The 14,883-nt window shown below is 46.6% G+C and overlaps 1 protein-coding gene across 2 annotated transcripts in view; it reads left to right on the plus strand.

Moving 5' to 3' along the window:
* Positions 1-14,883, plus strand: part of LOC121277008 (tolloid-like protein 1) — a 427,048-nt gene that overhangs the window by 282,910 nt on the left and 129,255 nt on the right. For both annotated transcript variants that reach the window (XM_041185854.1, XM_041185863.1), the window contains exon 10: positions 1,771-1,886. In XM_041185854.1, the coding sequence (XP_041041788.1) occupies positions 1,771-1,886 (116 nt within the window). The remainder of the gene's footprint in view (positions 1-1,770; positions 1,887-14,883) is intronic.

Genomic DNA, 14,883 nt, shown 5'->3' on the forward strand with positions numbered 1-14,883 from the left:
AAGAAGACTGAATCCTTATCAGCTGTACTGATATGGTGTCAAAGCACTTTGTTCTGTACTGCTAATTGGAATAAGTAGATGACTTAAGCTAATTTGATCTGCCACACAATCCCTCACATGTACACAACTGGCTCGATTGTAATAATTTTGGTCTGCATTTTATATCCAATTAAAGTTGACTTTGGGGAGAAAACAACCTGTGCACATCATCTTCCCATAAAGGTGTTCCTCAGATTCTTTTAAAACTTGTAAACTAGTAGTACAGCCAAGTATTCAAAGAGTTAACTTTTTTTTAGCATTCATATGAATACAGTTGTCCCAGTTGATCTAATCACAAAACTGACAGCTCCCAACTGTTTTGTATGTTTTCAGTTTACTGCGTTTTGTATCACTTGTCATCTTTAATTTGTGATAAATTATATTCTCCAAGGCTTTAACAATGCTGCATTTCCTGCTGATAAGCAGATGATGACTGCAAAAACATTATTATTCATCATGCTGTGACAAAAATGCTAATCTTATGTGGAAATCATTCAAGATCACTTTAGAAAAACTGAATGTTTTAAATAGTTCATGAGGTGAAATTGCTGTAGATTGAAGGTCACCAACATAAGCTTACTGCTGTGACAGGTCTAGTCTACTTGAACATTAATTGTAGGAAATAGCTGTAGTTGATATTATCAACCCAGTAGAATTAATCAATCTCCCACTAGCTGATGAAATGATTGACAGCTCCAACTATGGTTGCACAGATATCTGTCCATTATCCCACATTATTCTGTGTTTTAGACTAATTCCGCCAATACATTGCTTCTTGCATAATTCCACCTTTTGTGGATGTTGAGTTCGACTTTCATATTGAAATAGCAACAATTTTGGTGTGGTTTTGATTTCATTTTTGTTTTACAGTTGGTTTTTTTCCTTCCTATTTAAAAGTAATTGGTTATGTTTGAGGATATTGCCAGGCTTCCCAAGAGTTCTGTGCAACCACCTGTGATAAGCCCAGCATGATCCATGTTTACTGAGAGAAGTCATAGATCTCATTCTGGACTAAGTGAAAGCCCCAAGAAGAAAAAGAACAAAGGTAATTGATCCTACTAGGATTAATTACCAGAACAAAGTTTCCCCTCTGTTCCCTGTAGGGAATGAAATAAATATTTGATCCATTTTCTTTAGCCCAATTCAGGCCTCATAATCCCACTCAAAGCAGTATGAAGTGTTCTGGGATCTGCCAATTCTGTGGCAACAGTACCTCATGTAACTCTTTCGAGTACAAACACGTTTCCATCTGTTTCAGATGAAGTTACATTGTTTCATAGTTTGCCGTTGTGAGATTTGAACTCTTGATCTTGGGGTTACAAGCCCAGTACCATAACCACTTGGCTATTTAGGCCAAGCCCCAGTACCTCATGTATCATAACACTACGTCCAGATGTAGTGATTAAACCAATTATTTGGCTGATCCGGAGAGCAATTTTAACCCTTTGACCCCATATGAGATCAGCAAACAAAACAGAGTAGGGGTTGAACTTTGGAAGACCTTCACAATAGGAGTGCAGAACCTAATATGGTTGGAGAGGTACTACTTTGCTCATTTTATTGTATCAAAGAACCAGAAAATACAGTTTCAGATTTTAACAAATTATTTAATATGCTTCACTATCTTGAAATGATTGCGTTTCTGTTTGGAATGAACATTTTACTTTAGCAGTTGGAATTGGACAGACAGTTAACAAAAGCCAAGTTAAGTCTTCTTGCTTTCCTCTGCAGCTTGTGGAGAAACTCTTCAAGACTCAACTGGTAATTTCTCATCCCCAGGATTTCCTAATGGATACCCTTCATACACACATTGTGTCTGGAGAATCTCAGTTACACCTGGTGAAAAGGTAATATATTGGCATAGTCTCTGGTTCTCTATATCTACAGTACAGCCATTGATGTTGCCTACACTAATTTATTTTAAAGACTTTACTTGGTAATTATTTACTCAATGAATTGACAAGATTTGTTTATTGGAGGATGTACTGTAATATTGACTGTTTGGTGATGGCAAAAATAGTTACTGGTGTGGTTGTAATCTAGGCATGTGCACACATTGTAGGCCATTATTTTAGATGGTGAATTCTTATACTTCAATAATATTATATGCTGTAATTTAAGGAATATCTCCTCAATATGGGAAAATACACAAGGGAAACAATTAAATATTTCAAGCCATCAGTGAATTGTATTTAAATAGCACCTTTGGCATTGTAAAATCTCACGGCACTTAATGTAATGGATATGTTTACCTGTGGCTTTATGGTGCTTTGATAGTCAAATACATAATAGCTGTTATCTTCTGGTAATCTGAAACATTTCATGGGCAGAATCTTCTGGTTGGCGTGCAGGAGCGGACCCCACACGCCGATGTATAAAATGACGGGCAGTGACGTCGGGCGTGCTTCCCGACACCACCGTATGTCATTGCAATCTTCAGTTCGGCGGGTGCGCACTGGAGTCAGCTGCGTGCCCGCCGATCGGTAAAAGGTCTATTAAGGCCATTTATCAACTAATTGAAGTACTTGCCAGGGCTGCCCGTCCAACCTTAAGGTTGGCGGCACCTGCTCAGCCCGCCCGACGGGGAGAAAATTCTCCCGCATGTTATAGAACGTGAATGCTTCCATTCTTGGTGCTATCATGGACCGAACATGACAGCAGATTAAAAGATGACCTGCCATTCTTTTGATCATAAACTTTAGGCACAAAATTCTTTGAGCTACTGTGAAAATTAAACATTCCACAATTTTTACATTCGTTGATCCAGTCCAGAAAACTAATTTAAGAAAGCCCACAAGATTTTCAACCACTAGATGCAGAATTTAACAGGTGGTGGGGTTTCCCCTCCCGCTACTGAAAATGTCAGTGAACTCACCCCCACTCCATATGGCCAACCTGCAGCCATTTAACACTGAGAATTAATTGGCTGGAGACAGGCCTTCCTTCCCTCATCTGGGGAGGAAGTCTTGCTTCTGAGAGCTGCAGGGTCTCTGGGTGGAAACTCTCTTGTCTATGCAGTGCCACCAGGAACAGTGCCCATTACTGGCATTGCATCCAGTCCCAGAAAACAAAGAGTCAGAAGCCGGATGAAAGGTAAGTCTGGGGATATCTCATTGTGGCCAAGGGCAGGAGTCCCTGGGTGAGGCTTGGAGAGTGCAGGGGTGGGGAGGAGATGCAGAGTCAGGGAGGGGAGCGGGCACTTGAGGGGCCCCCAAATGGAAAAGGGGGCTGTGAAGTATGCACCCCCTCCCACTCCCACCCAAGGCCCGAGTGAGCTAACCTGCCGGGCTCACCCCTCACCCACGAACTCTTCCCCAATTGCTGTCCCCTTTGCTGATCTCCTCCATTTGTCTGAAAATTGCAGCTGGCGCTCAATTAGAGCGACGGGGGGCAGGCATCCCTTGTCTTGCCTGCTGCCTGAAAAGTCAAGGCAAGGTTGGGGGTAGGTGGTGGGAAAGTCACCCAGAGAGTTTTACCAGCCCCCTCCCAGCCACCCCCAGTCACCTCCTCCCCACTGCCTACAAACATGCCTGTGGGAGACCATAAAATTCTGCCCCAGAAAAGAATTTGATTGAAGAATGTGTACAAATAGTTTGCATTGAGCTTGTTTATTGGGCGTTATATTGATGTACTGTTGACAGATTTAGTAGCAGGATGGTCCTAGCATCCAGGCGACTGCTAGTTTTGCATTGCCCATTTTTTTGGTGCCTTGGATAGCCACCTAAAGCAGCCACTAGGCCCCTTGTATATGTAACTTAGAGATCTATCACCTGTTGCAGTACCATCTTTGGAAGTTTTGTGGAGCAAGTGTTAGGCCTGCCCCACTTCAAATTCTTCAACAGCCCCTGATGTCACCAAAGAAGCTAAGTTTTTATAAAAAAATTCAAATTTAAACCAAAACAGAAAATGCTGGAAAAACTCAGCAGGCCTGACAGCACCCGTGGAGAGAAAAAAAACAGAGTTAATGTTTTGAGTCCGTATGACTCTTCTTCGGAGCTTTGCTTTTTTGCTTTTATTATAGTAAATATTTAAACTCCTTCTTATGAATTCAGGAGATGCGGGATTGCACAGTCGTTGCAATTGGTTCCTGGCCCCAACCACCCTTTCTCATTTCTGCAACTTGAATCCTCCTTCTAGGATTGCCAGGGAGGCAAGCAGCATGACTTTCTGAATCTTAAGTGTGCAAACTCCATATAGAGGCATGGACCAGAAAATGGGCCCAGATGAATTTTTTCACCAATGACTTTTCCTCCATCACATACGTACGTTAATCATATTTGAATCCTGGGATCTATGTTTAAGGCATGACATTTACTGTGTCAGAATATTTACTTCAGAGATTATGGGCAGAATATTTCGCTCGGCGTGTGGGTGTGTGTCTGACACGCTTGAATGTAAAATAGCACGTGATGATGTCGGGTGAGCGTCCTGACGCATGATATTTCGGTCAGTGGGTGCACATGGGTGCCAGAGCCATGCCCTCCATTAATTAAGAGGCCAGTTAAGGCCATTAAAAAGTCAATTGACGCCGATTTTTCATTGCCCGTGCAAGTTTGCAAAACAGGCAGGTGGCCAGCCGCCAATTTCAAAAACCTCATTCATGGGCGGGATAAAAAGGGTCAGCAGCATTGCCAGTGTGAGTAGTGAAGAGTTTGGTAGATAGTTTGCTGCTGGTGACTTACTGGTTTATGGCAGCTTCATCTTGGCTCGGGCCTTCATTTTTAGCATTTCCAGGCTTACTTTCAGGGATCTTCAGTGTCTCCTAGGCCCGCAGAGGATTCTGACCGTGTGGACCCTTCCAGGTATCAGACAACCTTCTGTTACCCTGGTAATGGGATTGCGGTCTCCGCTGGTGGCACCTCATTTGAGGAGGAAGAGAGGAGCAGAAGAGAGGAGGCCAGGTGTCCCTATGCAGCTTCCAGGGCATCGAACGGTGGTTGGAAAGGCGTAGGCACAGGCACGCAGGGCCAGCAGGTTGTCCAAAGTGTTAGGGGCTGCAGAAGACACCACAATCCTGCTGCCACGTTTATAGGCGGCAATGCAGCTATCTCAATATGTCCGAGTGCAATGCTGAAGGAGGCTGTGCCTCCCAAGGGGGACAGTGACCTCCATCTGTCAGATAATTAGGCCTGAGATCACCTCTGACTGTGTGGGTGGACACCCCATGTCAGTGGTTCTGAAGGTCATAGTGGCCCTCAACTTATATTCCTCCGGCTCTTTCCAGGGGTCCACAGTTGCATCAAGCTGGTGACAGAAGCTCTGTTCAGACGTGTATTGACTTTCTTTCATTTCCATACAGACGAGGCCAGCCAGGCTGAGCAAGCCAGAGGCTTTGCAGTGATTGCTGGGTTACCCCCGCATCCAGGGTGCAATCAACTACACACATATGGCCATCAAGGTGCCAGTGGGTCAGCCGGGTGCCTTCGTTAACAGGAAAGGATTCCACTCCATGAACATGCAGATAGTGTGTGACTATAGGATGCATATTCTGCAAGTCTATGAAAGGTATGCTGGCAGTTCCCAAGATCATACATCCTGAGACACTACCACGTGATGGGGCTCGTCAGTGCTCCAGTCCGACAGGATGGATGGCTGCTGGATGACCAGGGCTATCCCTTGAAAAGGTAGCTTAAGCTGCTTCTCCGCCACCCAAGAACAGAAGCAGAGCTGTGGTATAACAGGAACCATGCCCACACAAGAGCGGTGATAGGGAGAATGATAGGTCTTCTGACGATTCACTTCCAATACCTGGACCGTTCAGGGGAAGCACTACGCTACCCCCCCAGAGCGGCTGTCAGTAATCGTGGTTGCATGCTGCTCTCTCCACAATCCGGCACTGGCAAGGGGGACCCCACTGGAGGGAGAGGATGTTGACACAACTCCACAGGCCATAGATGATGAATCCAGTGGTGAGTCAGAAGAGGAGCATGGGGAGGAGAACACTGAGGGGTGGAGGCAGAACTCTATAACCTCCAGGGAAGCAGGGACACCAGGGGTGCCTTAAATCAGCGCTCCTTCAGCTAGGCTGCCAAATAAGCACTACCACCTCATGCCAGGGCTGCCACCTCCATCCCGGATGTCTGAAATGACTCTTTCTTTTGACCCCATGTCCAGTCAGTGCCTGTGCAATAAAGTTTTGAACCACGTCCAGCATTACATACTGGTGTACCCTGTACCACATGAAATAAAAAAGGTGATTCACACTCAGGCCATTACGACAAAAGAAAATTTATCTCATGTTGACAGTCAAAACAAATGAACAGAACCTTCTGCAATCCCAGGCCAGTTAAAATAAACAAAACATTACAGAACAGAAGATCACCCGTGACCAGACCCTCTTGTGTTCATGATGCCTTGCAAACATAATTTTAAGTGCTTCATCTTGGTGCTCCCCTCTCACTGGCACCAGCATTGGAGACAGCCTGCTGACTCTGCTGTCCTGCTGGCGCTGATGACCTTGGTGGTCGTCCTCTGGCCCGTGGAGCCTGTGCTGGCCCCGCCTCGGAGGGAGCGGCTAGTGCCACGGCTGGTGTCTCCCCAGTCACCGAAGCCTCATAAGATGCCACGGTCACTGGCAGAGGGGCAGAGGAGCTGCTGCCGTCAGCCAGAGCGCCCTGAGAGGAGTCTGCAGAGATGACAGGCAGCTCGTGTGCCAATGTGAGGTCACTCTGGACCTCCCTGCTGACCATTGGTGGACAGGCACTGAGCTGGGATACTGGGTGCCTCATCCATCACCCACACGGACACTGAGCATAGTCATTGCTTGTGTGAGGATTTGCAGCTACAAGCACAATCCCAGGTACCCCTGATTCTGTTCCTGGAGATTTTTAATCTCCTGCTGACAACACCAAAGGTGTCTTAATTGCCGACAGCCTTTCAGGGCCTGACTCTGCCGTTTTTAAACCGGCCACCGGGTCGCCATTGGACCCGGCAGCCTACAGGCTGCTGATGCCAGGCGGGAGGGCAGGTCAGGTGAGCACTTGCCCTCCGCACCCCCTGCACCTCATCCCGCTGATCTTCTGATAAACGCCTTGTGGTCCTCCTGGAGGAGCCGGCTGCCGGATGGACACGCTTGTCCCCAGAGATGGAAGGGGGAGGCTACCGCACCTGACAAAGAGAGCTTGGGAGAAGGTGGCCCACCCTTTCCTGACCACTGAGGAGCTGCAGTTCATGCTCGGCGGGCCTTAATTGACCTGCCAGTGTGAAATCGTGGTCGGGGTCCAATCGCAGGCAGCAGCCTGTTTCCTGCCTGCTCCAGGCCCACCGACCAGGCCCGCACACCAAACCCATAATCCTGCTCTATAAAAATAAGCACTGTGCTGTGAGTACTTACTGGAAGGTTTGACACTTTGAAGCTGAATTCGTATATAACCAATAATTGGATAATGTGGCTGATTCAGATCTAGTGCTTTATGCCTTCTATACCATTTTAGTCTTTTGCTTTAAAGCAGAAATTGGAAGTTGTAGCATATGAATTTGTAGCATATGAATTTGTAGCATATGACCTATGCTTCATGATTTATAAAGATTGTTATGCTTGATATTTGGCTTGTGTGTTGAGGCATTTTGATGTAAACGTAAATAAAGATAATTATAAGGGTGTGAAGTTAGAGTTGGCTAAGGTGGACTAGGAAACTAGGTTGAAAGGTAGGACAGTAGAGATGCAGTGGCAGCCTTTTAAGGAGATATTTAATAACTCTCAGCGAAGAATTATCCCGGCGAGAAAGAAAGCATCTAGGAGAAGGATGCATCATCTGTGGCTAAATAAGGAAGTTAAGGATAGTATAAAATTAAAAGAAACACCTTACAAATCCCTGAAGATTAGTGGTAGGTCAGAAGATTGGATCGATTTTAAGAACCCGCAAAGAGTGACTAAAAATAACTGAGAGGGAATGCTAGCTAGAAGTATGAAAAAACAGTAATTGTTTCGACAAGTACTTCAACAGAAAACAGTAATTAAAGCAAGTAATGGTCCTCCAGAGAGTGAGGCTGGAGAATTATTAATGGAAAACAAGGAAATGGCAGAAGCGTTGAATATGTATTTTGTGTCTAGCTTCACTGTAGAAGATTTTTAAAAAACTTTCCAAATATTCTGGAAAATCAAGAAGGGAAAGGGAGGAAGAAACTTAAAACAATCATCATCTTCAGGGAAAAGATGTTGGGAAAGCTATTAGACCAAAACGCTGACAAGCCCCTATAACCTGATGGTTTGCATCCTAGAGTCTTAAAAGAAGTGGCTGCAGTGATAGTAGAGGCATTTGTTATTATCTTCCAAAATTCCTTAGATTCTGAAGAGCTCCTAGCGGATTGGGAAATCGCAAATGAAACATCAAAAAGAAGGTGCCAGGAAGCAGGAAACTTCAGGCCAGCTAGCCTAACTTCTGCCATAGCAGATTGTTAGAATGCATTATTAAGGAGGTTATGGCAGGATACTTAGAAAATCACAATTTGATCAGGCAATGTCAGCCTGGCTTTGTGAGAGGGAACTTGTGTTGAACTAATTTATTAGAGGTCTTTGAGGAGGTAGCAGGCAAGGTGGATAAAGGGGAATCTGTAGATGTGGTGTACTTGGATTTCCAAAAGGTATTTGATAAGGTGCCACATCAAAGGTTACTACACAAGCTAAGAACATTTGGTTTAGGGGGAAACATATTAGCATGGATAAAGGATAGGTTAGCAAACAGGAAGCAGTGAGTAGGGATAAATGGGTCTTTCTCGGGTTGGCTAGCTGTAATTAATGGAGTGCCACAGGGATCAATATTTACCATCTATATCAATGACTTAGATGAAGGGACCGAATGTATGGTAGCTAAATTTGCTGATGTCACCAGATATGTAGGACAGTAAGTTGTCAAGGGGAGATAAAGGGCCCACAATGGGATATAAATAGTTAAAGTGAGTGGGCAAAAATTTGGCAGATGGCATATAATGTGGAAAAATGTGAAATTGTTCACTTTGGCAGGAGGAATAGATCTATATATATATACTTTTAGAAACAGTTCAGAGAAGGTTCATTTGACCCATTTCTGGGATGAAGGGCTGATGCTATGAAGAAAGGTTGAGCAGGTTGGGCCTATATCCATTGGAGTTTAGAAGAATGAGAGATGATCTTAATGAAACAAATAAGATTCTGAGGTGGCTTCACAGGGTAAATGCTGAGAGGTGTTTCCTCTTGTAGGGGAATGTAGAACTAGAAGACACAGTTTAAGAATAAGGGGCCTTGCATTGAAGATGACGATGAGGAGCAATATTTTTTCTCAGAGGGTCATTACTATGTGAAATTCTCTTCATAAAGCAGTAAAAGCTGGGTCATTGAATTTATTCGAGGCTGAATTAGAAAGATTTTTGACAGAGCAGGTGGTCGAAGATTATGGAAGCAAGACAGGAAGCTGGAGTTGAGACCACAGTCAGATCAGCCATGATCTTATTGATTGGCAGAGAAAACTTGAATGGCCGAATGGCCTACTCCTATTCCTAAGCAATGTTTCAATGTTGCTATTTAACTAGGTTTTTGTTTATTGTCTGGAAATGGGCAGAAAAATCCAGACCTGATACTAAATCAGTTAGAAACATAGGGCGGAATCATCCGTACCCACTGGTGTTGGGCGAATTCGGTGGCGAGAGCAGACAATATGGCGAAAAGGCCAAAAATCGGTTTCATGCAGGCTGTATTTCCTGCCATTGGATGTTGGGAACCTCATTGTAATACATCCGCATATCATTATAACCCCCTGTTGGATCGTCCACCCAGGTCAATGTGATTGCACGCCGACATGCTTCACAACAGCATATAAAAGACATGCACTTGGCAGGCTGCACTTTGAGGGGAATTCGGAGGCGACTACATCGTAACATTGCAGAGCGCCTGCCCAGGTCGCCTGTTGGACCTCAAGGTTGAGGCAAGTTGGGGGTGGGGCAAAGGCTGCCCTGCGGTTGAGGCGCATTGTGGGAGGTGGGGGTAGGGGGGGTGGAGGAGGGAACAAGGGGGGAGGGGACAAGGGCTGTCCTGTGGTTGAGGCACGTTGTGGGGGGGATGCAAGGACTGTGCTATGGTTGAGCGGTCAAGGCGACTTGTTTGGGAGGGGGGCTGCATGGGCTGCCGTGAGGTTGAGGCGACCTCGGGGTGGGGGGGTGGGCAAGGGCTGCCCTGCGGTTGAAGGTAGCGCACAAGCATGTGCGGCGTTGCGGGGGCAGGTGGGTGGGGTGAAGGAAGCAGCCACATATTAGGGAAGCCTTGTAGAAATTAACTATTCCTCTGCAGCTGAGACAGTTCAGGTTTAGCCATATTGATATGATTGGAGTCGGGCCTCTAGCTTATCTGCCCATTCAAGCAATACAGAGGCATCAAAGTGCCACCAAGTGCTCTAGAGCTTTTCACCCCTTGGCATAGATTGCAAACTAATGAGCATTTTAGTGGGCTAAAGAACAGTTGTTCGACTGGGTAAGTTGTAGAATCTCCTTGCTAAAGCTGGCATGGAGCAGTCACTGGTGGAGGCGCTTACAGCCCTTGCAATGTCATCATCCACTTTGGACCAGTCTTCCCCATAGTTCAAGCTAACAGTACAGCCTTGCAGTGTGGGTTAGGAGAATGCCGCGCCTGAGTTGAGAGCACAGCATGCAGTCCAATGGGCAAATCTGCTATCAATCAGTTGAATGGAGTGGGGGTGGAGGTGGGTGGGGTTTCGGGCAGCCAAGCAGCACACTAATCTCTGGCCATCCAATTGGTGGCCAGCACTCTCCGGGATGTGTTAAGGGGTCTTCAGACTTGAGCAAGACGGTTCTCAGTGCACACATGCTAACCCACGCCTCCCTCTCTTTCACCCTGGAGGATGAGTACATCAGGATCATGGAGCCTGGTGACCTAGCTGTATGCCTCATGGCTTACAGAAACGAAGGAGAAGACAGTGACTGAGGCGCCTGGCTGTGCAGAAGAAGGAGCTGGACCCTCTGGACGATGGGACGGCTGGGGCTCCCACACATGCTGCCAAAGAGCCAAAGCAAGCCATTGCTCATTGGCACCTAGCTAAACCCAGGGTCTATAGATGCCACCTTTCATTCTTGCAGATGACCAAGAACCAGTGTTGCCAAAGACTGTGCATGTCTAGGGAACTGGTTGGCCACACCTGCCAGCTACTGCAGGATTTGGCTTCACAGGCACATGGAGGGCATCTACTGCAAGATGCTGTGAAAGTGACTATGATGCTCAATTTCTACACCAGTGGCTCCTTTCAGGGCCCCACAGGTGACCTCTGTGGAATTTCACAAACCTCCACCACAAATGCATCCATGAGGTCATGGATGCCATCTTCATGAGGGCACACAACTTTGTGCATTTCGCCTGGGAATAGGACAGTCAGGATGCAAGAGCAATTGGTTTTGCCCAGATCTCGCATTTCCCACGGGTGCAGGGTGCGATCGACTGCACTCACATGGCGCTCAGATCTCTGTCACAACATGCGGCCAATTATGTCAACTGCAAGGGATTCCATTCACTGAATGTGCAACTGGTGTGCGACCACCACAGATGTATCCTGCAGGCCTGTGCATGGCTCCCTGGAGATTGCACTCTCAGTTGGTCTCAAATCCCTGAAGTCTTCCAGGGTGCACAGAAACTGCAGGGTTGGCTCCTCAGGGACAATGGCTACCTGCAGAGGCCGTGGCTGATGATACCTGTATGACGGCCTCAGACTGCAGCAGGGTGAAGGTATAACGAGGCTCATGCTGCAACTTGTAGCTTGGTGGAGCAAACCATTGGGATGCTGAAAATGAGATCCCAGTGTCTGGATCGGTCCACAGAAAGTGTCACGAATTGTCGTCATCTGCTGTGCCCCTTACAACCTGGCGCTGGGGGAGAAGCTGGCTGAGGAAGAGATGAAAGAGCCTGGAAGTCTCCACCAATGAGGAGGACACTGACAGGGATGAAGGTGAAGAGGTCCTCAAAGGCAATGATGACAGGGATGAGGCCCTCGCATGGCCAGATGAGGTGGGCATGCTCACAAGGCCCTCATTGTTGCTAGATTTGTGGAGGACGATGATGACATGCAGTGAGGAGGCACCATAGATCCTCACATTGCATCTATGAACGTTTGACTCCTTGGCTTATGGCAATGCACTTACCCTCTTTGATAAGGCTGCTGTCATAGAAATGCAGTTGAGGCCCTAATAGTCACTTGATTTCAGGAGGATTTTGGCGACATGAACGTAGACCTTTACAGAGCCTCTGAGAATGTCTGACTCCTGTCTGGCTGAAGGCAACTCGCTTGAGCTCTGTGATCAGGGTCATATCATAGAGACTCAGCCATGAAACTTTAAGAGCATCTGATCCTTTGTCCGCCTTTAGCACCTGACTCCTTCAGGAACACAGCTGGTCACAGATGCTGAAGAGATGGGGGCCAGCCCCACCTTAAATGTGCTGAGAGCACACAGAGAGAATGATGGTGTGACGCGTGCCTACGACATTCATACTATAAAGCTTGGTCTCACCGAGGTCTGTATCCCTGCGCTGGTGGAGGGTGTGGGTGACCCTGTGATGGGACTTCAGGGAGGGTGCCTCCAGATTCCTCTTCAGAGGTTGCTTTGGGGCTTGATTGGAGGGCCTTGGCTCCATCGGCTGTTTCCCAGATGTGCCTGCAGAAATGAAGGGAGATAATAAGTGTATGGCAGTGGCCTGTGAAACAAGACACATCTCTCACAGTATGATTGTCTGATGGATGTTGCACTGGATCATCACTTGTTTGAGCACCGCCGACCTCACCGTCAGTGCAGGACCGATCCCGATCCTCTCTGGCCAGCTGGATGGCTCTGTTTTCAAAGTCTGTGAGGACTTTGATTTCAGGCTTTCCTCCGCCGGTCTGTGACCTCTCCTTGTTGTTGTGTGCCAGCTTCTCCTGCATGAATAGAGATGGAGAGAGTGAAAGCAGCACACCTGCCAGGCCAGATGATAAGTATGTCTAGCATGTGTGGGTGGTGAGTGGTCCCATGGATGGGATGAGGAAAATGGCGGTGTGTAAGAGAGTGAATGGTGATGCTCCTTGAACCGGCAGTGAGTGAGGACTCTGTGGATGTGCGTTGGGTTTGTGAGTGTGATGAGAAGAGTGACTTACTCTGGTGGAATGGAGAATATCATTCATCCTCTTTCGGCACTTGGTGGCTGTCCTCTTTGCATGGTGTTGGTGCTGACCACCGCTGCCACCGCCTCCCGAGCTGGATTAGTGAGGTTGCTGCCCATCCTATGGCCAGAGCGGGCGTAGAGGACATCACGGCGAGCCTGCACTGTGTCCAAAAGGCACTCGAGGGACGCGTTATTGAACCTGCGAGCTGCAGTCTTTTTGCCTTTTAGGGCCATGTATTCTTTGCAGCAATCATGGGCTGGAAGCGCTGGGGTGTGAGCGTGCAGCTGGACTCGCGCCCAGCATGCTGAAGCAGTGACCTGATGGCGTGATGGTCGAATGAGATCCCACCCACCATGGAAATGGTGTGCTTCCTAGGAATGCATAATTAATACGGTGGGTTTGGGACAATAGGGCGTGAAAAGCTGCCATTGCAGTCCGTTACTGCATTCAGTGCAAACCTGGGATTATTCCTCCCATATTAAGGAAAAAAAAACATATGAAATAAATTTCTGTCTATTTTTAACCTTTTAAGCTGCAGTGTAGATTTTTAAGCGCATGCACACATTGGGGTATCTCCTGAAATCAATTTTAAGTGAGTTATTTTTGTGCTTTTTATATTTTTTTTATTATTCGTTCATGGGATGGGGCATTTATCGCCCATCCTTAAGTGCCCTTGTTCAGAGGGCGGAGTCAACCACATTGTTTCGGGTCTGGAATCACATGTAGGCCAGACCGGGTAAGGACGGAAGATCTCCTTCCCTAAAAGGAATAAGGAACCTGATGGGTTTTTACAATAATCGACAATGGTTTCATGGTCATCATTAAACTTTTAATTCCAGATTTTTATCAAATTCAAATTCCACTATCTGCTGTTTTGGGGGTGGGATTCAAACCTAGATTTCCAGAGCATTACCCCGGGCATCTGGATTACCAGTCCAGTGACAATATCACCATGCTACCATTACTTGGAAAGTTTAGATTCAAGCGTCTGTAACTGAGCATTGAAAATTTGAGAATTCTCTATGCTAATGCCATCTTATTATATTGTAGGACTTTTCCTTTTAATTGCCAATTATATTTGTACTTGGAAATTGCGGGGCTGTATTTTCGTGGAAGAGGCCAGAAGGTTGAGTCAGGAAACATTTTCACTCGGTAGATGCATCTGTCTGTGACAGTATTGGTAGGAGTGAACGCTGCATAGTCCTTATGGAGGCAAAGTCCTGTCTTCACATTGAGGATACCCTCCATCATGTTGTGTGGCACTACCACCGTGCTAAATGGGATAGATTTCGAACAGATCTTGCAACTCAAAACAGGGTATCCATGAGGCATTGTGGCTCGTCAGTAGTAGCAGAATTGTACTTAACCACAACCTGTAACCTCATGGCCCAGCATATCCCCCACTCCACACTTACTCATCAAGCTGGGGGATTAACCTTGGTTCAATGAAGAGTGCAGGAGGGCATGCATCAGGCGTACCTAAAAATGAGGTGCCAACTTGGTGAAGCTACCAAACAGCATTAGCAGCAAATGATAAACAGAGCTAAGTGATTCCACAACCAACGGATCAGATCTGAGCTCTGCAATCCTGCCATATCCATTCATGAATGGTGGTGGACAATTAAACAACTCACTGGAGGAGGAGGCTCCACAAATATCCCCACCCTCAAAGATGGAGGAGCCCAGCACATCAGTGCAAAAGATAAGGCTGAAGCGTTTGCTACAATCTTTA

The sequence above is a fragment of the Carcharodon carcharias genome, chromosome 1 (assembly GCF_017639515.1).
Source record: "Carcharodon carcharias isolate sCarCar2 chromosome 1, sCarCar2.pri, whole genome shotgun sequence".
NCBI lineage: Eukaryota > Metazoa > Chordata > Chondrichthyes > Lamniformes > Lamnidae > Carcharodon > Carcharodon carcharias.